At 44.0% G+C, this 27,759-nt stretch overlaps 1 protein-coding gene across 3 annotated transcripts in view; it reads right to left on the bottom strand.

The window, feature by feature from the left end:
- Nucleotides 1-473: 473 nt before the first annotated feature.
- pald1a (phosphatase domain containing paladin 1a) overlaps nucleotides 474-27,759 on the bottom strand; it is a 161,013-nt gene continuing 133,727 nt past the window's right edge. For all 3 annotated transcript variants that reach the window (XM_045687471.1, XM_045687472.1, XM_045687469.1), the window contains 2 exons: nucleotides 27,012-27,167; nucleotides 474-4,684 (listed from right to left, as the gene is read on the bottom strand). In XM_045687471.1, the coding sequence (XP_045543427.1) occupies nucleotides 4,535-4,684; nucleotides 27,012-27,167 (306 nt within the window). In that variant the 3' untranslated portion in view covers nucleotides 474-4,534. The remainder of the gene's footprint in view (nucleotides 4,685-27,011; nucleotides 27,168-27,759) is intronic.

Genomic DNA, 27,759 nt, shown 5'->3' with positions numbered 1-27,759 from the left:
GTGGCAGGAAATGTGTGTGGCAGGAAATGTGTGTGGCAGGAAAATCTCTGCCCTGGAACATACTGTAATATCTTAGAGAACGTGTGTGGCAGGAAATGTGTGTGGCAGGAAAATCTCTCCCCTGGAACATAATATTTTAGAGAACGTGTGTGGCAGGAAAATCCAAGCTGTCTGGAAGAGCCACCTAGGGCGGCAGGGTAGCCTAGTGGTTAGAGCGTTGGACTAGTAACTGAAAGGTTGCAAGTTCAAATCCCCAAGCTGACAAAGTACAAATCTGTTGTTCTTCCCCTGAACAAGGCAGTTAACCCACTGTTCCTAGGCCGTCATTGAAAATAAGAATTTGTTCTTAACTGACTTGCCTGGTTAAATAAAGGTTAAAAAAATATAACTTTTTTTTTTTTAAACAATGAAAGAAAGTACAGTATAATGAGTTACAGTTAGTGGAACGATATTCACAAAAATGTGACAAATGCTGTTGTTGAATTCATTTTCATATTTATTTAGCTTTAAAACAAATAAAAAAAGATTAACAATGGAGTCAAAATGCAATGGAATGAAATGAACATAAACCCCATCATCTCTGTACTGGACAATGTTCAAATAGCCTTCCCTGTAGCTCAGTTGGTAGAGCATGGTGTTTGCAACACATGGTGTTTGCAACGCCAGGGTTGTGGGTTCGATTCCCACGGGGGGCCAGCACAGAAAAAAAATGTATCCATTCACTACTGTAAGTCGCTCTGGATAAGAGTGTCTGCTAAATGACTAAAATGTAAAATGCAAATAAAATACATTTATATATACACACTTCTAATAGCTCCTTCATAAAAACCGATATGCAGTAACGTGGCTGTTTAAATAGTAATGTATGATGTATTTGATAAGGAGAGCGGTAACGTGGCTGTTTAAATAGTAATGTATGATGTATTTGATAAGGAGAGCAGTAATGTGGCTGTTTAAATAGTAATGTACGATGTATTTGATAAGGAGAGCAGTAACGTGGCTGTTTAAATAGTAATGTACGATGTATTTGATAAGGAGAGCAGTAACGTGGCTGTTTAAATAGTAATGTACGATGTATTTGATAAGGAGAGTGATAACGTGGCTGTTTAAATAGTAATGTACGATGTATTTGATAAGGAGAGCAGTAACGTGGCTGTTTAAATAGTAATGTACGATGTATTTGATAAGGAGAGCAGTAACGTGGCTGTTTAAATAGTAATGTATGATGTATTTGATAAGGAGAGCGATAACGTGGCTGTTTAAATAGTAATGTATGATGATAGGTAAAGAACATGGTAAACTGATTGGACATTGGATGTTTCTCTAAGCTGAATGATGGTTGCATTACAAGCAGGAATGCATTGCTGCTATCATGAACACATTATTATACAGCCTTCCTGTGGGTGTAACATATAGTGAGCCTGCATCCCAAATCACACCCTATTCACTATGTAGTACACTGCATAGTGTACACTACTTTTGACAAAATGTGTCAACATTAGTGCACAATACAGGGAATCGGGTGCCGGCCCAAATGTCACCCAGGAAGTCCTGCCAATGGAGAAAGAGTATCAGTAACCATTACCAATTGATACTAAAATATGGTTGACGTGGCAGCTTCCACGTGTAGATTTCTGCCCAAGGCCATCCGGCCCGGACGTATCATTTGGTTCCTACTGGAGTGGGGAGTGGAGTAAGCCCAATGACATCACAGAAACCCCCCAACCCTTTATGGTTATGAGTCATGGAGACTTAAGTCCGGCCTCTCCACTGTCCATTAACGACAGCTTTAAGTCCTACTCGTGTGCACACCGTAGCAAAACAGTTTTTTTACAATTGAAAACGTTTTGCCAACGAAAAGGTGCGTTTCTGATTGGACAAGTTCAGGTAGTCCTTTCCCATTTTGGTTTGTTTTCTTCCATTCGGTGTCTAGTGAATACAACCCAGGACTCCTCAATAAAACAGTCATCCCCCAGCCCTCTAATGCAAAACAGATCCTGCACCCACAGAGAGATGGGATTGTGTCCCAAATGGCACCCTATTCCCTAAAAGGGAATAGGGTGCCATTTGGGACGCATTCGAGGCGGTGTTGGAATAATTTAGTTCACAAATAGCAAACCTACAGTAAGTGTTGTTTCTACAGTTTCACACCAGCCTGATCCACAGACTACTGTTGTTCTGCAGACTATCACTGTACTCTGGCTGTCTGTATTTGCAGGATCTACTGTATGGCTCCTAAAGCATGTACATGATGGCATTGGAAATACTGTAAAAACATGTAAGTATCAGGTATAGCTTACACAATACATGATAGTAGCTGAAGTGGATTCCTGTCGACGGACATTTGATAACCATTACATAGCTTTAGTGTGCTTAATGATAATATTTTGTTGTTTTGGGGTATAACATTCCTGATCCCAGATCTGTTTGTGCTCTTGCTAACTCCACTGCTGTCGTTGTCAAGAAAAACATGTTTGGTATGACAATGAGTGCCAAGTAGTTGGCATGACAGTACAAACAGACTGTCCCTCAGGCCATAGCTTTCCTCCTAAAGGACACATCCTTCCCAGAAGCCCTCAGAACTGACTTTATGTGAAAACAAACTGCATTTATTTACTGACCAATATATATACATATATTTTAAAACATTTATCTGTTCTTGGAGGCTGATTTTCAAAATATCCTTATAATATTTTGTTGACAAACACCTAAAAATGCACTTTCTTAACAACACAGACAGAAGACAGCAGGAGACGGGAGAGAAGAGGACACCGTGTGGAGGTGGACGACTAGTTACTGCACTACTTTTGACCAGAGCACAATGGACCCACGTCAAAAGTAGTGCACTACTGTTTGGAATGGGGTGAAATTTGGGACACACTCAATATCCCAAGAAGGGGGGGGGGGCACCTTTTACTCAAGTTGGAAACCTCAAATGAGTGGGTTGCATGAATGGTTTCAGCAGCTGTTCCAAGTATGCAGAGATATCAGTTAAAGGAAGAATCTGGGATTAGTACATATATGGTCACTGCTTAGAGCTCAGTCTGTGAATTTGAGAGTGGTTCCATTTCTCCAGTTCCATCCCTCAGCTGTTTACCGAAACAGGTGGCAGAGAGACTGCTTTGTTCTTGTTTCAATCCCATATTAACCCTTTAAAAAGGGGAAATTCACAGTTCAAAACACATAAAGCGTCCACCCCACCACTGTTTTGGTAAAAGGCCGAGGGATGGTTCTGGAAAAATGTAACCACTCAAATTCATAGACGGCGCCATGGATACAAGGACAGACCATCCATGATATCAACATTATAGTTTAACCATGTTTTGAGGCTATACAGTGTTTACATTGACATCGTTTACAAACCTTGGAGTAAAACAAGCGTATATTTTTGGTTCTGATGGGGTACGACAGTTGGATTTAACGCGAGGCGTTTATAAGTTATATTCTTCAAGGATCAATTGGTATATATCATTATTGAAAAAATATCTAAAAATGGATGAACCTTATGCAGATTACCCCTTTAATGATTGGAGAAACTTCTGTGAAGAACTGAGGACCGAGGCACATGCAAACAGCAGTAAAACACAGAGCAGAAGCTTAGCTTTGGCAGCATCTACAGCAGTTTGGCAAACGAATACTTGGGAGTGGACTTGGAGACACTGATACTGTATGTTAATTAAAAGTAGCAGAAATGTATTCAATCTAAACAAAGAAGCTGTCATTTTAAAAGTCTGCAGTTTCAACAATATTTTAAACTGGAGAAACTTTCAAATACATTCTAGTACAGACAAATACAATTCTGTCTTCTGGTTAAGGTGGTGTCTATTTAACCGGCAGAATATTTATGGCGGTGGAGTTCCGCTAACCCAAAGTTTAAGCCTTTCCCTACCTCTAACCCTTAGCGTAACCTCAAACTAACCTTAACATAACCCTTGTTTCTAACCCTAAAAGTAACCCTACTTTAAACCTTCATTTCAACCCCTAATGGCTAAGCTGTTTGTTCTGCCAGGTGAATATACACCTCCTTTGATAAACCTATAGGCCCATACTAGTGAGGCAGTTCTCGCCTTTTCTTTCATTAAACAAAAAGGACAAAATATGAATTCATTCTCCTCCTATATTAACAATGAAACAATAGAGCAAATGAGTCTAAATGTCAACTTGAATCTTGGCAGCAGTCAGAGCAGATGCATCAGAACCAGGAAATATCAACTGACAGTACTAAAACAGTAATCCATTCAAATACTAAATAACATTGGTAGTGGGTTTGAAAAAAGCACTATTATAATAATACAGTATCGGAGTGATATGAGGGTAAAATACAAAGCATTATTACATTTTAAAATACAAAAAATTATTGCATTTTAAAGGTATAAAAAAAGAAAAGCACAGGAGGACATAGGTTGCATAAAATGGCACCCTAATCCCTTTAGAGTGCAGAGGGCTCTGGTCAAAAGTAGTGAACTACATAGGGAATAGAGTACCATTTCAGAAGCAGCCATAGTCTGGCAGTTCACGGTGATCTCTCCTCAGCTCAGATGAACGCCCCCCTGAAGGGACGTGATTGGATGTTCTGTCGTTGCCAGCGGCAGCGGAGCCTGGCGAGTGGCGTGTCCCGAAGGTTCTCAAACTCAGAGAAACCCAGCTGGTTGAGAAGGTCGTACACCCCGGCCCTGGCTGCCACCTACAGGAGGAACACAGGAGGAGAGAAACACAATGTAAAGACCACAGCAGGATAAACAGGAGGAACACAGGAGGAGAGAAACACAATGTGCAAAGACCACAGCAGGATAAACAGGAGGAACAAGGGAGGAGAGAAACACAATGAGTAAAGACCAGAGCAGAGCAGCCACCTGGGAGAGCCACAGCAGGAGGAACACAGGAGAACAGGAAAGACAGCTATTGGTTAGAAGACAGCTGGTTGAGGTCACCCACACAACCACAGCAGGAGACACACACAGGAAACAACGAGTTAAGAACAGAACGGGCTGAAACAACAATGCACTTTATTTGTGAGTGATCTCTGACCAAAACAGTTGCATTTAACTCTACTTTCAATGTTCTGTTAACATCCTACATAACCACAGGAGATACACAGGGTCAATGTTCTGTTAACATCCTACATAACCACAGGAGATACACAGGGTCAATGTTCTGTTAACATCCTACATAACCACAGGAGATACACAGGGTCAATGTTCTGTTAACATCCTACATAACTGGTCCTTCAATCTGACCAACACAGTGGTTTAACTGGTCCTTCAATCTGACCAACACAGTGGTTTAACTGGTCCTTCTATCTGACCAACACAGTGGTTTTACTGGTCCTTCAATCTGACCAACACAGTGGTTTACTGGTCCTTCTATCGGACCAACACAGTGGTTTACTGGTCCTTCTATCTGACCAACACAGTGGTTTTACTGGTCCTTCTATCTGACCAACACAGTGGTTTAACTGGTTCTTCAATCTGACCAACACAGTGGTTTTACTGGTCCTTCAATCTGACCAACACAGTGGTTTTACTGGGCTTTCTATCTGACCAACACAGTGGTTTTACTGGTCCTTCAATCTGACCAACACAGTGGTTTTACTGGTCCTTCAATCTGACCAACACAGTGGTTTTACTGGTCCTTCTATCTGACCAACACAGTGGTTTAACTGGTCCTTCAATCTGACCAACACAGTGGTTTTACTGGTCCTTCAATCTGACCAACACAGTGGTTTTACTGGTCCTTCAATCTGACCAACACAGTGGTTTTACTGGGCTTTCTATCTGACCAACACAGTGGTTTTACTGGTCCTTCAATCTGACCAACACAGTGGTTTTACTGGTCCTTCAATCTGACCAACACAGTGGTTTTACTGGTCCTTCTATCTGACCAACACAGTGGTTTTACTGGTCCTTCTATCTGACCAACACAGTGGTTTTACTGGTCCTTCTATCTGACCAACACAGTGGTTTACTGGTCTTTCAATCTGACCAACACAGTGGTTTTACTGGTCCTTCTATCTGACCAACACAGTGGTTTTACTGGTCCTTCTATCTGACCAACACAGTGGTTTTACTGGTCCTTCTATCTGACCAACACAGTGGTTTTACTGGTCCTTCTATCTGACCAACACAGTGGTTTTACTGGTCCTTCTATCTGACCAACACAGTGGTTTTACTGGTCCTTCTATCTGACCAACACAGTGGTTTACTGGTCCTTCTATCTGACCAACACAGTGGTTTTATTGGTCCTTCTATCTGACCAACACAGGGGGTTTACTGGGGTTTCAATCTGACCAACACAGTGGTTTTACTGGTCCTTCAATCTGACCAACACAGTGGTTTTACTGGTCCTTCTATCTGACCAACACAGTGGTTTTACTGGTTCTTCAATCTGACCAACACAGTGGTTTTACTGGTTCTTCAATCTGACCAACACAGTGGTTTTACTGGTCCTTCTATCTGACCAACACAGTGGTTTTACTGGTCCTTCAATCTGACCAACACAGTGGTTTTACTGGTCCTTCTATCTGACCAACACAGTGGTTTTACTGGTCCTTCTATCTGACCAACACAGTGGTTTTACTGGTCCTTCTATCTGACCAACACAGTGGTTTTACTGGTCCTTCTATCTGACCAACACAGTGGTTTTACTGGTCCTTCTATCTGACCAACACAGTGGTTTTACTGGTCCTTCTATCGGACCAACACAGTGGTTTTACTGGTCCTTCTATCTGACCAACACAGTGGTTTTACTGGTCCTTCTATCTGACCAACACAGTGGTTTTACTGGTCCTTCAATCTGACCAACACAGTGGTTTTTAACTATGCAGGAGGAGAGAAACAGGAAACAACACATGACCAACAGAACAGGAATGATACACTTTAGAGCGTTTTTACACTACAGTATATTCTCTAGAGGTTGCCCAAAAAATACCTTTAGACCTACTACTGAAGCATAAACTTCTCACGTCTCTTAAGCCACCTTCAGAGGTTGCGGGTGAGACTCTCTCTCTCCCGCTCTCTCTTTCTCTCCCGCTCTCCTCTCTCTTTCTCCCTCTCTCCTCTCTCTCTCTCTCTCTCTCTCTCCCACTCTCCTTCTCTCTCTTTCTCCCTCTCTCTCTCCTTCCAAGCAGTCGGATGTAAACAGAATTGTCTCGTGAAGCCAAATGCTCCTACAGTAACAATCAACACATCAGCAACAGAAAAGGAACGGTGCACTTTTGATCAAACACTTGATTTAGGATAAAGCTGAACCCAAATGACCCTGTTTCCTGGTGATAGTGGATAATACATCATTATTCCTCCTTCTGGCTCCTCCTGAACCAACACAGTTGTTTTCAATTCTACTTACAACTAATTCAATTAACATGTTTTTTAATATTTGAAGAAAATAAGATATTTTACCCAACTCTCCTCTCCTCTCTCTCTCTCTCTCTGCGCGACACCTGTTCTCTCGCTCTGCGCGACACCTGGTCTCTCGCTCTGCGCGACACCTGGTCTCTCGCTCTGCGCGACACCTGGTCTCTCGCTCTGCGCGACACCTGGTCTCTCGCTCTGCGCGACACCTGGTCTCTCTCACTGTGACACCTGGTCTCTCTCACTGTGACACCTGGTCTCTCTCACTGCAACACCTGGTCTCTCTCACTGCAACACCGGTCTCTCACTGCAACACCGGTCTCTCACTGCAACACTGGTCTCTCACTCCTCATCAGCCTGGCAACACGTAAGTCTAGTATTCCGCTGTGAAGGTGGAGAAGCAACATCCCCCTTCTGCTCCAGCTCTTCCCTAGAGAACTGGAGCAGTGAAGCCCTGAGGAGGTTACTTCCCTAGAGAACTGGAGCAGTGAAGCCCTGAGGGGGTTACTTCCCTAGAGAACTGGAGCAGTGAAGCCCTGAGGAGGTTACTTCCCTAGAGAACTGGAGCAGTGAAGCCCTGAGGAGGTTACTTCCCTAGAGAACTGTAACAGTGAAGCCGTGAGGGTTACTTCCCTAGAGAACTGGAGCAGTGAAGCCCTGAGGAGGTTACTTCCCTAGAGAACTGGAGCTGTGAAGCCCTGAGGAGGTTACTTCCATAGAGAACTGGAGCAGTGAAGCCCTGAGGAGGTTACTTCCCTAGAGAACTGGAGCAGTGAAGCTCTGAGGAGGTTACTTCCCTAGAGAACTGGAGCAGTGAAGCCCTGAGGAGGTTACTTCCCTAGAGAACTGGAGCAGTGAAGCCCTGAGGAGGTTACTTCCCTAGAGAACTGGAGCAGTGAAGCCCTGAGGAGGTTACTTCCCTAGAGAACTGGAGCAGTGAAGCCCTGAGGAGGTTACTTCCCTAGAGAACTGGAGCAGTGAAGCCCTGACTTCCCTAGAGAACTGGAGCAGTGAAGCCCTGAGGAGATTACTTCCCTAGAGAACTGGAGCAGTGAAGCCCTGAGGAGGTTACTTCCCTAGAGAACTGGAGCTGTGAAGCCCTGACTTCCCTAGAGACCTGGAGATGGGTCAAGCTGACTCATGGTTGGTCAACAAACGGTGTGTGTAACTGTCCACTGATGGTAAGCAGTACCACCATTAAAAGGATCACAGCTTGTTGAGTTTACTCTGCCTGCCATTTACAATGGACCCTAGCCCCAACCAACCAAAAGAGGACCTCCATTAGGACCCTAGCCCTAACCAACCAAAAGAGGACCTCCATTAGGACCCTAGCTCTAACCAACCAAAAGAGGACCTCCATTAGGACCCTAGCCCTAACCAACCAAAAGAGGACCTCCATTAGGACCCTAGCCCTAACCAACCAAAAGAGGACCTCCATTAGGACCCTAGCCCTAACCAACCAAAAGAGGACCTCCATTAGGACCCTAGCCCTAACCAACCAAAAGAGGACCTCCATTAGGACCCTAGCCCTAACCAACCAAAAGAGGACCTCCATTAGGACCCTAGCCCTAACCAACCAAAAGAGGACCTCCATTAGGACCCTAGCCCTAACCAACCAAAAGAGGACCTCCATCCTAACAAGAGCCCAATAGGACCCGAACACACACACTAACTGTAGACTTAACTAGCCTCTAGACTTAACTAGCCTGCAGACTTAACTAGCCTGTAGACTTAACTAGCCTGCAGACTTAACTAGCCTGCAGACTTAACTAGCCTGCAGACTTAACTACCCTGCAGACTTAACTAGCCTGTAGACTTAACTATCGTGTAGACATAACTAGCCTGCAGACTTAACTAGCCTGCAGACTTAACTAGCCTGTAGACTTAACTAGCCTGCAGACTTAACTAGCCTGTAGACTTAACTAGCCTGCAGACTTAACTAGCCTGTAGACTTAACTAGCCTGCAGACTTAACTAGCCTGTAGACTTAACTAGCCTGTAGGCTAATCCAATGATTTATAAACATATACAATGCCTATGGACTAATCCAGCAAATTGCTCAGTCCACAGGGTGTCTGGAAATTATTCTGTGACACTGAAAGATCTGCTGCTCTGACTTGATCAAAGTAGATAAGTCTTGACTTGGCTGAACAAAACTAAATAGTGAGTAAGTGACCAACTTCAAAGAGCTACCTAATCTAAATAGAACTGAGTCTAAAATGGGACTCTATTCCCTATGCGGACCCTGGTCAAAAGTAGTGCACTATATAGGGAATAGGGTGCCATTTCAGACACAGTTCTGTTTAGATTAGGTAGCTCTTTGAAGTTGGTCACTTACTCACTATTTAGTTGACCTACATTTTTTTCACCACAAATATACTTCAGATAAATTAAACTCAGACAGCTAAAGCAGTGGTGGGAAAAGTACCCAATTGTCATACTTGATCAAAAGTAAAGATACCTTAATAGAAAATGACTCAAGTAAAAGGGATGGAATGACCAGGGATGTTCTCTTGATAAGTGTGTGAATTAGACCATTTTCCTGTCCTGCTAAGCATTCAAAATGTAACAAGTACTTTTGGGTGTCAGGGAAAATGTTTGGAGTAAAAATAACATACTTTTCTTTAGGAATGTAGTGGAGTAACAGTAAAAGTTGTAAAAAATATAAATAGTAAAGTACCCCAAAAATCGAGTTAAGTAGTACTTTCAAGTATTTTTTTACTTAAGTACTTTGCACCACTGGTAACCGCTGAATCAGATTAAGAGGAAATGGTTTTAACATGTACATCCATTTAGCCTGCGTGGAATCAGAAACGCTGTTACAAGAAGATATGGGGTGTTAATGAGGTATTTACATTCCAATATTTACTTTAAAGATGCACCAGGAATGACAAAAGGTAAACAATAAGGTTCTGGAGGCCATATGAGTCTATGGAGAAACTGAAGACATTGGCTGCATCCCAAACAGTGGTACCCTATTCCCTTTATTGTGTAGTACTTCTGACCAGAGCCCTATATTCCTTATTCCCTATATAGTGCACTACTTTTGACCAGAGCCCCTTTAGTCTGGAAAACCCGACCCGGCAACAGTGACTAGGGTCTGGTTTCAATGACGGACTCTTTTGGCAACTTCTGGGGTGGGTCCTCTTCAGACAGGCAACTCTCCTAACAAATCACAAGCCACAACGTCGCGATTCAAAACCAATGTTTCCAGGCAAAGCCTTTGCAGTGGTTTTAGTGAAGGTAGTTGATGCAAATTTGCCAGTAGCCAATTACAAAATGCACTCCTGAAAGAAAAAAACTCTGATCTCCATCTGGCTAGTTACTATTTAGTATTTTATTTAAGTGGGTAAAGTAGAGATGTGGGCATGGTTCCTCTAAGCCAAGAGTCCATCATTGAAACCAGACCCATGTCCCTGTTGCCTGGGGTCGGGTTTTCCAGACTAAGAGCCCTATGGATGCCATTTGGAACCCAGCCATTTTCAGTCTCTGCTGGAGAGTTGTTGGGTATGTGAAACATGCTGAAGGACCTATTGGGGAACAATGGTTGAGATAATCGTTGTTTGGCAATATCCCTTACTCTTCAACCATTGATTATAGCTTAGAAAGCCAGCATTGTAAGACAGCAAAGAAAGCAGACCTTGTGGTATAATGCTGTGGCCTTGTCTCTGACCATGCTACATTGAATGCTCCAACAGAACCCAGATTATGTAGCACTGCAAGCATTTTCAACCATCTACTGCAGGGGTGTCAAACTCAAATACCCAGTGGGCCAAAATGTAAAACCTGAACAAAGTCGCGGGCCAACATTGAACAAATTAACCTTTTAATATGGACCCAAACAAGTTTTGCTTTAACATTGAATATGGAACAAGCATCGCTTATTACCATACAATATATAATTTAATAGTGGAGACATGCAAAATCGAATTTCAAATGAAAAAACACATCAATGGCATTCATTTATTAAATAAATACGATTTAAATAAAAATCGTATGCCTCTTTTCTATTTGCAGCCTTCTGATTTAAATACCAAAATAAACTTTTTCCACTGGCTAATAATTTTACAAATAAAATGATAATAAATCAACCAACCATTCAAGCCCATGCCTTGTAGCAATAAAAAGTGCACAAAGAAAACGTTAATTATTGCACACTGATCTAATCTGATGTGCCCAAGCCAGATACCTGGCATCTCTTCTTGGATGCTAGTTCATCAATGTCTGGGCTCAGGCTCTGAGCTGAAGAAATCCTCAGTATCGAGCGAAGGTGTTCATCAGTCAGACGTCTCCTGTGAGTTGTTTTGGTCATCTTCATCGAGGAGAAAAGTTGCTCGCATAGATAAGTGCTGCCGAACATGGAGAGCATCTGAGCAGCTTGGGTGCGGAGCTGAGGCATTGTGTCAGGGATGAACCGTGGAAACTGTGTGGCGCCCACAGCATCATACTTTGACTTCAGCGTGTCGTTGCACTGGAGTTCAATCAGCTCCATTTGGATGTTGGTTGGTGTATTTTCCACATCAACTGCGAAGGGATTACTAAGCAGTTCAAACCTACATTTCTGGACATCGAAGTCGGCAAATCGCCGGCTAAACTCAGCGGCGAGAACACTGAGTTTTTCAGCAAACTGTGCGCATGGGAACACGGCGGTAGAGATCTGCGCTTTTATGGTTTGGCAGCAGGGAAAATGGCAAGGGTTTCCTTGCAGCATCTGATTCTCCCACAGGCACAGTTTAGTTTTAAAGGCCCTCACTGCAGCGTACATGTCTGTGATGATGCGCCCCCGCCCCTGAAGCTGCAGGTTCAGCGCATCGAGATGGCTCGAGATGTCACAGAGAAAGGCCAGCTCACACAGAAACTTTTGCTCCCGGAGCTCTGCTGTATCCTTCCCTTTGGTTTCCATGAATTGACATATTTCCTCACGCAGCTCGAAACATCTGTTCAGTACATTTCCTCTGCTTAGCCATCTCACCTCTGTGTGATACGGCACGTCTGCGTATTCCGAACCACACTCCTCTAGAAAAAATGTAAACTGCCGGTGATTCAGACCTTTGGCTCTTATAAAGTTAACTACCTGTGTTACTGTGGTCATAACATGTTCCATCTTTAGGGCTTTGGCACACAGTGATTCCTGATGTATGATGCAGTGGTAAACAGTTAGCTCACCTGCACAGTTCTCTTCCCGCATCTTCTCCCGAACCATGCCCACCAGTCCACTCTTTTTACCGCACATCGCTGGCGCACCATCTGTCGTTAATCCCACGAGTTTATCCCACGGCAGCTTTATTTCAGTTACACATTTGGAAACCTCCTCAAAGATTTCCTTTCATGTGGTTGTGCCATGCATTGATTTGAATCCCAATAGCTCCTCCGTAACACACAGATTTGAGTCCACTCCACGGATGAAGACTGACAGCTGAGCAGTATCAGATGCGTCGCAGCTCTCATCCACAGCGAGGGAGAACGCAACGAAATCTTTTCCCTTTTCCATCAGCTGGTCATACAGATTGGTGGCAAGATCACATGTGCGATCAGCTACTGTGTTCCTGCTCAGGCTCACGTTTGAAAATGCTTGCTTTTTCTCTGGGCATTCGAGGTCACAAACTTTCATCATGCACTTTTTCACGAACTCTCCCTCATTAAAGGGCCGGGCTGATTTTGCGATCTCTGCTGCCACTATATAACTAGCCTTTACAGCAGCCTCACTTTGTGATATGGCTTTTTTGAACATATTCTGTTGTGAAACCAAACTTCTTTTCATTTCCTCTACTTTCTGGCTCCTTTGAGTCATGTCCAGGTCCTTGTATTTATCATGGTGTTTCGTTTCATAGTGTCGTCTAATGTTGTACTCCTTACTTACAGCCACGTTGACTCCACAAACAAGATAAACAGGTTTGTCTTTTACATATGTAAACAGATATTCTGCCTCCCACTTGTCCAGAAAGCTCCTGTTTTCTGCCTTTCTTTTCGCCATTTTTGGGAAGGGATAGCGCGCTGACAGTTGTAGCGTCTATGTTGCTATGACTACTGTCACAGAGGAGAGGGCGTTTCTGGGTCCTGTCCTGATTGGCGCGCGAAAACAACAGCAGAGCATTATGGGCCAGAGTTTGACACCCATGATCTACTGTGTCACTGTTGGAGAAATATTTTCAGCAACTCAGCAAGAATCCATGAGACCTTATCCATTCTAAGCTGATTCATTCAGAACAAAACAAGATGTACAGTTCCATCAATGGTGTAGCATAGTACTCACTATCCAGGAAACACAGAGACATTTACATAGTCATTTAGCATACGCTCTTACCCAGAGTGACTTGCAGTTAGGTGGTTTTCTCACCTTATGATGAAGGCACTAATCAAAGTCAGTACATAACTCTGCAGTAAACAAATCCCCCCCAATGACCCATAACTAACTGGAAACACTACAGAATGGGTCCAGCCAAACTGACCATACAGCAGGTTTGATTCCCAACTGACCAAGAGTCTATAAATTTGATTCCTAACTGACCAGGAATCCATAGATTTAACATGAAAATAATTCCACTAAAGAATGGGTCCAGCAGAGGTATATGACTCCAGGTCCATCAGTATGACTCCAGGTCCATCAGTATGACTCCATCAGTATGACTCCAGGTCCATCAGTATGACTCCATCAGTATGACTCCAGGTCCATCAGTATGGCTCCATCAGTATGACTCCAGGTCCATCAGTATGGCTCCATCAGTATGACTCCAGGTCCATCAGTATGGCTCCATCAGTATGACTCCAGGTCCATCAGTATGGCTCCAGGTCCATCAGTATGACTCCATCAGTATGGCTCCAGGTCCATCAGTATGGCTCCATCAGTATGACTCCAGGTCCATCAGTATGACTCCATCAGTATGGCTCCAGGTCCATCAGTATGACTCCAGGTCCATCAGTATGACTCCATCAGTATGACTCCAGGTCCATCAGTATGACTCCATCAGTATGGCTCCAGGTCCATCAGTATGACTCCATCAGTATGGCTCCAGGTCCATCAGTATGACTCCATCAGTATGGCTCCAGGTCCATCAGTATGGCTCCATCAGTATGACTCCAGGTCCATCAGTATGGCTCCATCAGTATGACTCCAGGTCCATCAGTATGACTCCAGGTCCATCAGTATGGCTCCAGGTCCATCAGTATGACTCCAGGTCCATCAGTATGACTCCAGGTCCATCAGTATGGCTCCATCAGTATGACTCCAGGTCCATCAGTATGACTCCAGGTCCATCAGTATGGCTCCATCAGTATGACTCCAGGTCCATCAGTATGGCTCCATCAGTATGACTCCAGGTCCATCAGTATGACTCCAGGTCCATCAGTATGGCTCCATCAGTATGACTACAGGTCCATCAGTATGACTGCATCAGTATGACTCCAGGTCCATTCTGTTAAAAGGTTGCTTGGGGACTTAGCCCTTACTGGAGAACTCTGTGTGGCTGGGTATTGGGGAGCATGTGAGCCTCAGCTGACTCAAGCCAAAGGTGAGCATCGCCGGTGAATAAAGAAGTATTTTCCCCCTCTTTCTCCCTCTCTCTCTCTCTGGAGTCAGAAAATGAAGCCATCTTCTTATGAAATGGTTTGGGCCCCGGGCCCTTGGCCCTGGCTGAAGTGTGCCTGCCTGTGTGTTGTGTCTGTTCGTTGACTGACTGTCCAGTGTGTAGTTGTGATAGTGAGCAGAGCTGGCAGACTTGGTCTTTCATCTCCTACTGAGAAGATCCCACAGGCCAATACTCATTAGGAGCCTGGCGCCAATGCTAGTACAGGGGTAGTGAGGTGAGTGAGTGAGTGTGTGTGTGTGTGTGTGTGTGTGTGTGTGTGTGTGTGTGTGTGTGTGTGTGTGTGTGTGTGTGTGTGTGTGTGTGTGTGTGTGTGTGTGTGTGTCTGTGAGTTAGGGTCTTGTCCCACAGTCGACTATGTGAAAGGCCCCACATACCAGGCGGGTAAGGTGAACAGGGAGGCCTCTGTAGCACACATCAAAATAGCTGGGCTGACTGATTGGCTGCCCCTCCGGGAGGCATCTGTGGCATCCGCCATACACAAACCTGTTCATTGTACAATGAACCACCTCACGTCTCGTCCGCAAAACAGGCATTTCAGATTTCCTCTGATAATTTTCCTCTGATGCAACGAACATACCGGTACATACAGAGGCAATGTGGCCTAGTTAATGATACGTATGTGAATGTTACACACTGGTAGCTTTTTAACATCTTTGGTTGACGTACCACTTCAACCTACATCAATTCATGGCAAAGGAATGTACCGACTCCAACACACACACACATGCACATGCACCAGGCAAAGCATCAATACAGGACTACGATGGAATCCTACTAAGCCGTCTCTGACGCTCGTCGGATGTGGCAGGGCTTGCAAACTATCACGGATAACAAAGGGAAGCCCCAGTGATGCGAGCCTACCAGACGAGCTAAATGCTTTCTATGCTTGCCTCGAGGAAAGCAACACTGAAGCATGCATAAGAGCACCAGCTGTTCCAGACGGGGAGGCCAGACAGATTACCAGGACGCGTACTCCGAGTATATACTAACCAGCTGGCAAGTGTCTTCACTGACATTTTCTACCTCTCCCTGACCCAGTCTGTAATACCTACATATTTATTTTGACTCATCATGTACGCTGCTGCTACTGCTTATTATCTATCCTTATGCCTAGTCACTTTACCCCTACCTATATGTACATATCTACCTCCATTACGTCGTACACCTGCACATTGACTTGGTACCTGTACCCTGTGTATACAGCCAAGTTATTACCCCTTCACATTAACTAGGTACTGGTACCCTGTGTATATAGCCATGTTATTACCTCTACCCCTGCACATTGACTTGGTACTGGTACCCTGTGTATACAGCCATGTTATTACCCCTGCATATTGACTTGGTACTGGTACCCTGTGTATATAGCCAAGTTATTACCCCTGCACATTGACTAAGGTACTGGTACCCTGTGTATATAGCCAAGTTATTACCCCTGCACATTGACTTGGTACTGGTACCCTGTGTATATAGCCATGTTATTACCCCTGCACATTGACTAGGTACTGGTACCCTGTGTATATAGCCATGTTATTACCCCTGCACATTGACTTGGTACTGGTACCCTGTGTATACAGCCATGTTATTACCTCTAACCCTGCACATTGACTTGGTACTGGTACCCTGTGTATACAGCCATGTTACTACCTCTACCCCTGTACATTGACTTGGTACTGGTACCCTGTGTATATAGCCATGTTATTACTTCTACCCCTGCACATTGACTTGGTACTGGTACCCTGTGTATACAGCCATGTTATTACCCCTGCATATTGACTTGGTACTGGTACCCTGTGTATATAGCCATGTTATTACCTCTACCCCTGCACATTGACTTGGTACTGGTACCCTGTGTATATAGCCATGTTATTACCCCTGCACATTGACTTGGTACTGGTACCCTGTGTATATAGCCATGTTATTACCCCTGCATATTGACTTGGTACTGGTACCCTGTGTATATAGCCATGTTATTACCTCTAACCCTGCACATTGACTTGGTAGTGGTACCCTGTGTATATAGCCATGTTATTACCTCTAACCCTGCACATTGACTTGGTACTGGTACCCTGTGTATATAGCCATGTTATTACCCCTGCACATTGACTTGGTACTGGTACCCTGTGTATATAGCCATGTTATTACCCCTGCACATTGACTTGGTACTGGTACCCTGTGTATATAGCCATGTTATTACCTCTACCCCTGCACATTGACTTGTGTTTATAGCCATGTTATTGTTACTCATTGTGGATTTATTCCTTGTGTGATAATTTCTATATTTTGTTCTCTGCATTGTTGGGAAGGGCCTGGTACCCTACTGTAACTGTTAGCCTACACCAGTTTAAGAAGCATGTGACAAATAACATTTGATTTCCCCCTGTTCTCTATGTGTGCTCAAAACACACAACCAAAGAAAACCAAAGAATAACAACAGGTCAAAGTTGTTGATGTGTTGGTCAGTAGGAATCCAATGCATACATTTCCTCCTGCTCTCTAATAGATAGTAGTGTCTGTCTGTGTGCTCAAAAAGACACCCAACCAAAGAAAACCATTCAAAGAAATACAAAGAGATCAACGAAAACAAACCCAAAATGGAAAAAATCATTGAAGAACCAAAAGAACACGGGAACCAAAGCGTGCGTCACTGTATCCCATCCACCTCACCACTGTGACGCCGTGCTCCATGTGCTGTTTGTTGATGTGGAGAACACATTTACATTTTAGTCATTTAGGAGACGCTCTTATCCAGAGAGACATCCAGGAGCAATTTGGGTTAAGTGCCTTGTTCAAGGTCACATCGACAGATTTTTCACCTAGTCGGCTCAGGGATTCGAATCAGCCACCTTACGGTTACTGGCCCAACGCTCTTAACCGCTAGACAACCTAGCGGTACATCCCAAATGGCACCCTATTCCCTATATAGTGCACTACTTTTAACATTAGCCCAGAGATAATGTGGTTTGTTGCTAGAAAATGTGGTTTGTTGCGAGATAATGTGGTTTGTTGTGAGATAATGTGGTTTGTTGTGAGATAATGTGGTTTGATGTGAGATAATGTGGTTTGTTGCGAGATAATGTGGGTTTCTTGCTAGATAATGGGGTTAGATAATGTGGTTTGTTACTAGATAATGGTGGTTTGTTACTAGATAATGGAGTTTGTTGCTAGATAATGTGGTTTGTTGCTAGATAATGTGGTTTGTTGCGAGATAATGTGGTTTGTTGCGAGATAATGTGGTTTGTTGCTAGATAATGGGGTTAGATAATGTGGGTTTGTTGCTAAATAATGTAGTTTGCTGCTAGATAATGGGGTTAGATAATGCGGGTTTGTTACTAGATAATGTGGGTTTGTTAATAGATTGTGGGTTTGTTAATAGATTATGTGGGTTTGTTGCTAAATAATAGGTTTAGATAAGGTGGTTTGTTACTAGATAATGGAGTTTGTTACTAGATAATGATGCTTATTCGAGGAAGGAAAGAGAGGAAGGCTCCACTCTCTCACTTCAGTATCTTACCTAGTTATTTACAGATGAATCTAATTTTGCTCTTTGTAGCTTTGGCAACTATGTGTGTGTTTTTTATCCCAGTTTGCTCCTCTCCCTGTAGGCTTTACAGACGCTACCCACCCCTTTGGCTGCAACCCTTCTAATTTAGTGTACCCTGCGCGCACAACCCATGAGGTATTCCTGGCCTCCGGCAGCGTTTTGAACTGCCGATCTGCGGTCAAGAACGCAGAGTTCATCTCAGCCTATGCTGCCCTTGACTTTTTGTCCCTGACGGAGACCTGGCTCACCCCAGAGAACACATAGGAGAACACTCCAGCTGCTCTCTCTTCATCTGACTACTTTTTCTCTCCTAGTCTGAGAACATCTGGTCGTGGCGGTGGTGGAACAGGGCTACTCATTTCTCCTAACTGGAGATTTTCTCTTTTCTCCCTCCTCACCTGTCCATCTCCTCACTTTAGTTCCATGCTGTCACTTGTTCACTCAAGCTTAACATTGTTTTCATCTATCGCCCACCAGGTGCCCTTAGAGAGTCCCTCAATGAGTTTGACACCTTGATAATTTCATTTTCTGACGATGGCTCACCGCTCTTCGTACTGTGCGGTTCAACCTCCCAACGTCTGCCTTCCGATTAATTTCTTTCCAACTCTTTCTTTCCCCTCTTTGCCTCTTTTGACCTCACCCTTTCCCAGTCCCTAGAGGCTGTTTGCCTACTAATCTTTCCGCATCCTATGACTCGCAATGTCCCCTTTCCTCCTGATCGGCTAGGCCTTCCCCTCCTGCTCCGTGGCTGAGTCACTCATTGCGAGCTTACAGAACAGGACTGCAGGCAGTTGACGAAAATGGAGGAAAACTAAACTTCTAAAATACCTATTGTCCTTTGACTCCCTCCTCTCGACCTTCTCTTCTTCTGTATCCACTGCTAAAGCCACTTTATATATCACTCTACATTTTAAGCTTCTGCCTCTAACCCTAGGAAACTCTTTCCACCTTCTCCTCCCACCGTAATCTTCCATCCCCTCCCCCTCCCTCCCTCTCTCTCTTCGGATTACTTTGTCAACCACTTTGAAAAGAAGGTTAACAACATCCGCTCCTTATTTACTCAGCCTATTGAGTCCGCTGGTCCCACTCACACAGAACTACCCTACGCCTAGACATCCTTCTCCCCTCTCTCTTCAAATTAAATCCTGTGACTAGTGGGGTTCGGATGCCCGACAACCTGCCCGCTCAACCCCATCCCCTCCTCCCTTCTCCAGACCATCTCTGGAGACCTTCTTCCATTACTCACTTCTCTCATCAACTCCTCCCTGACCACTGGCTGTGTCCCCTCACTTCAAAATGGCCTGGGTCACTCCCCTCCTCAAGAAATGATTGGTGGAGTGCTGCAGAGATGGTTGTCCTTCTGGAATGTTCTCCCATTTCCACAGAGGAACTCTGACCAAGACCCTGACCAAGGCCCTTGCTCAGATTGGCCGGGCAGCCAGCTCTTGGTGGTTTCAGGTTCTTCCATTTAGGAATGATGGAGGCCACTTTATGGGGACCTTCAATGCTGTAGACATTTTTTGGTACCCTTCCCCAGATCTGTGCCTCGACACAATCGACACTATCTCTGAGCTCTACGGACAATTCCTTATACCTCATGGCTTGGTTTTTGCTCTGACATGCACGGTCAAATATAAACAGGTGTGTGCCTTTCCAAATCATGTCCAATCAATAGAATTTACCACAAGTGGACTCTAATCAAGTTGTAGAAACATCTCAAGGATGATCACTGGAAACAGGATGCACCTGAGCTCAATTTCGAGTCTCATAGCAAAGGGTCTGAATAGTTATGTAAATAAGGTATTTCTGTTTTTTTATACATTTGGAAAAAAATTCTAGAAACCTGTTTTTGCCTTTTTATTATGCAGTATTGTGTGTAGATTGATGTGGGGAAAAAAATATTCAATCCATTTTAGAATAAGGCTGTAACGTAACAACATTTTGAAAAATTCAAGGTGTCTGAATAGTTTCCAAATGCACGGTATGTTCCTCTCAGGTTCTTGGCCCTTTCCAGAACAGCTACCTTGTCCTTGAACCTCAGGAACTGGGCCTGTCACCTGGGCCTGTGGTGGGTTTTCCAGTCCTGTGGGCGCGCTCCACCTCAATCTTCCCATGGTCCATCTTCAATTTCTCAGAGATCATTTACCTCACTTTGTCCTCAGACTCTGTCCAGGTCTCATGTGGAGATTTTGCAATTCCGTCCACAACCATGTTGTTCCGCCTTGATTGTCCCTCGTCTGATTTCTCCGTCATTGTTATCATGGATTCACAGACAGAACTGATGTCCTCTCTCAATTACTTAGATTGCGGTCATCTTGCCGTTCTCCTGCAACAGTTCTTCAGGTCCTGGATGTCTCTGATCAGGTCGTTCATTCTTTTATTAGTTGAATCCACCAGTATTTGGACAAAACACTTGAAGCTATTTTCTTGTTGTTGTAACAACTGCTTGTAGAAGTATTTTTGTTCGATTAAAATATCCTTTACCTGTGACAGAGACACACCACTGTCGTCAACGGTACACCCACCGGCTTTGGTCTTTGTCATGGTAGCTATTAACGTAGCTTATACTGTTATTCCACACAGTTCCAGACAGGGTTGGTCACAGGGAAGATTGAATACAACAACAAACAGCAGGGATCTAGACAGCCACAAACCCGGGACAATCCACGGTCCCAGCCACAATGGCTAACCACGTCGCGAGCTGCATTCAAGCCCTCAAGAAAACCCTGCTAGCTTGATAGCTAGCTGCTACGCCAAATAACTCCTCAGACCCGGCCTTGGTCGGCAGGATCACTGGACAGAGAGTAGCAGTCCCAGCAACTGATGCCAACTGCGTCGCGGGATCCAAACTCAAAAGTTAGCAAAAGGGGGTTCAGCTCAATATCAGGAAGGTGTTCCTAATGTTTTGTTCATTCAGTGTATATTCCACCTAATCATAACAGGAAGGATATAGCTCCAACTGACTGAGCAAACCACCGACCTCACATATTTCTGTATTCAACAACTGTTTTCATAGCAATTGTTCCGGTCTATTTTGGAATTCAATGTTTTTATAGTGGGACGAAGGATCTGTTCAAATGGTTTATTCTAGCTCAGAGACAGGAGGAACAGGGGCGGAGAACAGAGCAATATGTACGGTCATATTAACATTAGGATGTTTTAAGGTTTGATCCCTTTTGGTTGTTATTGCTGCTCCACTGTTTGTAACAGGAGGATGGTGAAGGAAAGGACAGCAATACCTACAACTAAATCACCTACCTTAGTCTAATATATTGCAATGGTAGAGTCATGTGTGTCTTCAGCCTAAATGGAACCTGATATTTTTTATTTAACTAGGCAAGTCTAGTTATAGCCCATCCAACTACCTCATCCCCATACTGTTATTTATTTATTTTGCTCCTTTGCACCCCAGTATCTCTACTTGCACATTCATCTTCTGCACATCTATCACTCCAGTGTTTAATTGCTAAATTGTAATTACTTCACCACTACGGCCTATTTATTGCCTTACCTCCCTAATATTACCTAATTTGCACACTGTATATAGATTTTTTTCTATTGTGTTATTGACTGTACGTTTGTTTATTCCATGTGTAACTCTGTGTTGTTGTTTGTGTCGCACTCCTTTACTTTATCTTGGCCAGGTCGCAGTTGTAAATGAGAACTTGTTCTCAACTGGCCTACCTGGTTAAATAAAGGTGAAATAAAAAAATCAGTTAAGAACAAATTCTTATTTAAAATGACGGCCTAGGAACAGTGTTCAGGGGCAGAACGACAGATATTTACCTTGTCAGCTCGGGGATTCAATGTACCAACCTTGCGGTTACTGGCCCAATGCTCTAACCACTAGGCTACCTTCCGCCCCAGGATATAGTGCACTAATTTTGACCAGAGCCCTATGGTAATAGGGTGCCATTTGGGACACATCCAGAGGCAGTGCAGTCGTACCAACCGTACAGCTAAACCAGCCGTCTTAGTGTTAACATATTGGAACTGTAGATGAATCAATATGTCATGTTTTACTCTACTTCCTCCAAAACGCCTTTAGAACACTACAAACAGATGCTTTCCAAACCTGACTAGCCTGACCGTGTCCCAAACGGCCATCTATTCCCTCTAGAACACTACAAACAGACACATTCAAAACCTGACCAGCCTGACCGTGTCCCAAAACGGCCATCTATTCCCTCTAGAACACTACAAACAGACACTTTCAAAACCTGACAAGCCTGACCGTGTCCCAAACAGCCCTCTATTCTCTTTATAGTGGACTACTTTTCACTACTTTGTCAAAAGCAGTGCACTATACTATAAAGGGGTAGGGTGCATTTGGGATTCAGGCATTGATAAGCCTGCAATTGATTGGGCTGGAGTGAAAATGAAATGATTGCCTTAAAGCAAAGCTTCCTCATATTAGGTTCAGCACTTCCCTCAGAGTGGTTCTATAGTACAGTAACAGTCAGCTTCCCTCACAGAGTGGTCCTATAGGACAGTAACAGTCAGCTTCCCTCAGACTGGTCCTATAGGACAGTAACAGTCAGCTTCCCTCAGAGTGGTTCTATAGTACAGTAACAGTCAGCTTCCCTCAGACTGGTCGTATAGGACAGTAACAGTCAGCTTCCCTCAGTGGTTCTATAGGACAGTAACAGTCAGCTTCCCTCAGTGGTCCTATAGGACAGTAACAGTCAGCTTCCCTCAGTGGTCCTATAGGACAGTAACAGTCAGCTTCCCTCAGTGGTCCTATAGGACAGTAACAGTCAGCTTCCCTCAGACTGGTTCTATAGTACAGTAACAGTCAGCTTCCCTCAGACTGGTCCTATAGGACAGTAACAGTCAGCTTCCCTCAGTGGTTCTATAGGACAGTAACAGTCAGCTTCCCTCAGTGGTTCTATAGGACAGTAACAGTCAGCTTCCCTCAGACTGGTCCTATAGGACAGTAACAGTCAGCTTTCCTCAGACTGGTCCTATAGGACAGTAACAGTCAGCTTCCCTCAGTGGTCCTATAGGACAGTAACAGTCAGCTTCCCTCAGTGGTCCTATAGGACAGTAACAGTCAGCTTCCCTCAGTGGTCCTATAGGACAGTAACAGTCAGCTTCCCTCAGACTGGTCCTATAGGACAGTAACAGTCAGCTTCCCTCAGACTGGTCCTATAGGACAGTAACAGCCAGCTTCCCTCAGACTGGTCCTATAGGACAGTAACAGCCAGCTTCCCTCAGACTGGTCCTATAGTACAGTAACAGTCAGCTTCCCTCAGACTGGTCCTATAGGACAGTAACAGCCAGCTTCCCTCAGTGGTTCTATAGGACAGTAACAGTCAGCTTCCCTCAGTGCACGCACAAGCACTTATCAAAGCATTTTAATGTATGGCACAGTGTGAAAGTGTACCTCTCCACGGCTGAAGGATATGAAATCACATGGGCACTTCTGTCTGCGATCGATTCTGTGAAACATGTCGCGTTTCAAGGCATCAGCCAAATAGGACCTCTTACAGTATGTCATAAGAATCTCATATTTCTTGGTTTACCTTTCCCTCTCAGAATTACCCAGCCTCTTCCTTCAGCCCTAGTTTACCATTCCTCAGCCTCTTCCTTCAGCCCTAGTTTACCATTCCTCAGCCTCTTCCTTCACCCCTAGTTTACCATTCCTCAGCCTCTTCCTTCAGCCCTAGTTTACCATTCCTCAGCCTCTTCCTTCAGCCCTAGTTTACCATTCCCCAGCCTCTTCCTTCAGCCCTAGTTTACCATTCCTCAGCCTCTTCCTTCAGCCCTAGTTTACCATTCCCCAGCCTCTTCCTTCAGCCCAAGTTTAGCATTCCTCAGCCTCTTCCTTCAGCCCTAGTTTAGCATTCCTCAGCCTCTTCCTTCAGCCCAAGTTTAGCATTCCTCAGCCTCTTCCTTCATCCCAAGTTTAGCATTCCTCAGCCTCTTCCTTCAGCCCTAGTTTACAATTCCTCAGCCTCTTCCTTCAGCCCTAGTTTACCATTCCTCAGTCTCTTCCTTCAACCCTAGTTTACCATTCCTCAGCCACTTCCTTCAGCCCTAGTTTCGCATTCCTCAGCCGCTTCCTTCAGCCCTAGTTTACCATTCCTCAGCCACTTCCTTCAGCCCTAGTTTACCATTCCCCAGCCACTTCCTTCAGCCCTATTTTACCATTCCCCAGCCTCTTCCTTCAGCTCTATTTTACCATTCCCCAGCCTCTTCCTTCAGCCCTAGTTTACCATTCCTCAGCCTCTTCCTTCAGCCCTAGTTTACCATTCCCCAGCCTCTTCCTTCAGCCCTAGTTTACCATTCCCCAGCCTCTTCCTTCAGCCCTAGTTTACAATTCCTCAGCCTCTTCCTCAGCCCTAGTTTACCATTCCTCAGCCTCTTCCTTCAGCCCTAGTTTACCATTCCTCAGCCTCTTCCTTCAGCCCTAGTTTACCATTCCCCAGCCCTAGTTTACCATTCCTCAGCCTCTTCCTTCAGCCCTAGTTTAGATTTGTTAATTGCTTTCATCCTGTGTTTTTCTCTTCTGTTTTATTGTGCAGTGCCCTGTGTTTTTTTTAAAGGCACCTTTAATCCAGTATACTATTATTATTTATTTTAATTATTTATTGATGTTTTTCAGACAACAAATATTTGTTCAAGAAGAACTTAACGGTGGGCTTTGACACATTTTTGTCCCTGGAGGGCGAGACATGTTTCTTGGTTGTTTTTACCAACTAGAAGGCCGGAAGAAAAATGTCAACTTCAGTTTTTTAAAGAGTGAATGAACGTGTGCCTCCTAAAAACTCATTACTATCTTCCAAGTATAAAGCACTACATTCAACTGGAACTGACCCTGACCACCCACAAAGGTCAAAACATTTTCTTTAGTAAACAGCTGAAGATTGCATTCTATGATTTTGAATGGGTCCCTGTCAGCCCTGGTCAAAAATAGTGCACTAATTAGGGAATATAGTGCCGTTTGGGACTCACAACTTGCCTTGAATATAATGACCAACATGACACCCAGGGTGGCTAACGCTCCGCTAGCAGTGGAATGCCCATAGATTCAGTGCTTTACTGTAGGCTGCACAGCTGGACAAACCAGGACAAGAGACAAAGCACCAAAAACACAGGGTCCCAGACCTTATGGAGTTTAATGTGTGAAGAACTAGGCCACAATAGAACTAGGATAAGCTTGTAAATTCCAGGGGGGAAATCCACATGAAACTCTGTTAACGCTTCAGAGCACACAAACTGGAGGGAGATTTTCCCTTGCTTCTTTCCCGCTCCTCTGAGGCCATTTTCACCCAAACACTTACAGTATGACAGCTGGAGAGAATATAGTGTAATATATATTGCACACACACACACACACATTGTGGGTAATAGATGTTTTCCCTACTTCAGTTTAATGAACACAGATAAGTGTGGTGGCATCCCAAATGGTACCTTATTCCCTCGTTAGTGAGCTACTTTTGACCAGGCTCTAGTCAAAAGTAGTGCACTATCTAGGGAATAGGGAGCTATTTGGGATTACAACCTGTTGCTTTCGCCACACTTGTGAATAGAATGAAGGCAGCAGCTCCATTTTCTGAATAGATTGATTGATTCTCAGCTGGCCTTTTATAAAGCTGCTGGAATTGATTCTCAGCTGGCCTTGTATGAAGCTGCTGGAATTGATTCTCAGCTGGCCTTGTATGAAGCTGCTGGAATTGATTCTCAGCTGGCCTTGTATGAAGCTGCTGGAATTGATTCTCAGCTGGCCTTGTATGAAGCTGCTGGAATTGATTCTCAGCTGGCCTTGTATGAAGCTGCTGGAATTGATTCTCAGCTGGCCTTGTATGAAGCTGCTGGAATTGATGAATGTGTCAGTGAGGAGGTGCGAGAGGTGCCGTGGATCAGATATCAGATAGCCTGGGTCTGGAAACCTGCCACACGTTTCCTCACTGCACAGAAATGGCTGATGGGGTCGTTTTCCTTCATAAGCCACAGCAGCATTATTCTGAGATTTCATTGGACCGGTATGGGTCAAAGAAACCGAAACGGGCAAATCTGACAACTGGATATAAGAATACAACAGAATACAAAAACAATAATAACTGGCCGTTGATGTTGGATCATATTTTATTTTATAAAAAAGATAAAAGTATATTTAATTCACCTATTTAGTTGATGAATGTGACCAGGTTAAGGGTAATTACGTAGAATTTTCTCTCATTGAAAAGCAATTTTCCTAATTGAAAAGCATATTTTTTCCCATGGAAAAGCAAATGGGGGAAAATGTATTTGGTATTGATATTTCAGTTTAGTTCCTGAATTGACTGAAATTAACTATAATTCACCCAGCCCTGTAGTAATCATAAAGGTAATTCTATAACCTCATTCTGGGTCAGAATTTACTATAGGGTGAGTGTTTCTACTGCTCTGCTGTGTGAATGGGAGGCCAACCCAATGAAGATATATTCTATTCCAGCCCAGTCTAGTCCAGTCTCTTCTATTCTAGGCCAGTGTACGGCCACGTTATTCTACTGTGAGTTGTGCTGTGTGAATGAATAGGAGGCCCACCAACCTGTTGCATCCAGGTGGTAAAGGATCGTTGCCAGGAGTTTTTCTTCTCCAGATGCAGGTAGCTGTTGAAGAGGATCAGGTACATGTAACGCTCCAGATACTGGACACTCTTCAGAAGCAGCTGCTGCACCTCCTTCTCACTCTTACCACTTTTAATCTGCAGGGGAATCATGGGAAGAGGAGAGTCATTATAAAGGGCCCTCCACACCAAGGATGAGAAGTCTAACCATAAAAACATGTAAAGGTTGTTTTAGTTCAAGTGAACAGCAGCGTCCACATTACAACGGTAAATAAAACACGCTGCAGAAGAAACAAGACTATATTTTAGGTGAACTATTCCTTTAATTCATGTTGTGGATCAGACTGGGGAGACAGGTAGCCTAGTGGTTAGAGCATTGGGTCAGTAACCAAAAGGTTGCTAGATCAAATCCCCGAGCTGACAAGGTAAAACAAAAATCTGTTGTTCTGCCCCTGAACAATTGAAAACTGAGGATGGATCAACAACATTGTAGTTACTCCACAATACTAACCTAAATGGCAGAGTGAAAAAAAGGAAGCCTGAACAGAATACAAATATTCAAAAACATGCATCCTGGGCACTAAAGTAATATTGCACAAAATGTGGTAAAGCAATTCACTTTTTGTCCTGAATACAAAGTGTTAGTAATGTATTGAATTTTCACAGAACATGAGTACCACTCTCCATATTTTCAAGCATAGTGGTGGCTGCATCATGTTATGGGTATGCT

The sequence above is a fragment of the Salmo salar genome, chromosome ssa01, assembly GCF_905237065.1.
Source record: "Salmo salar chromosome ssa01, Ssal_v3.1, whole genome shotgun sequence".
Taxonomy (NCBI): domain Eukaryota; kingdom Metazoa; phylum Chordata; class Actinopteri; order Salmoniformes; family Salmonidae; genus Salmo; species Salmo salar.
The sequence above is the reverse complement of the archived record's forward strand: the minus strand, read 5'-3'. Positions and strand labels throughout refer to the sequence as shown.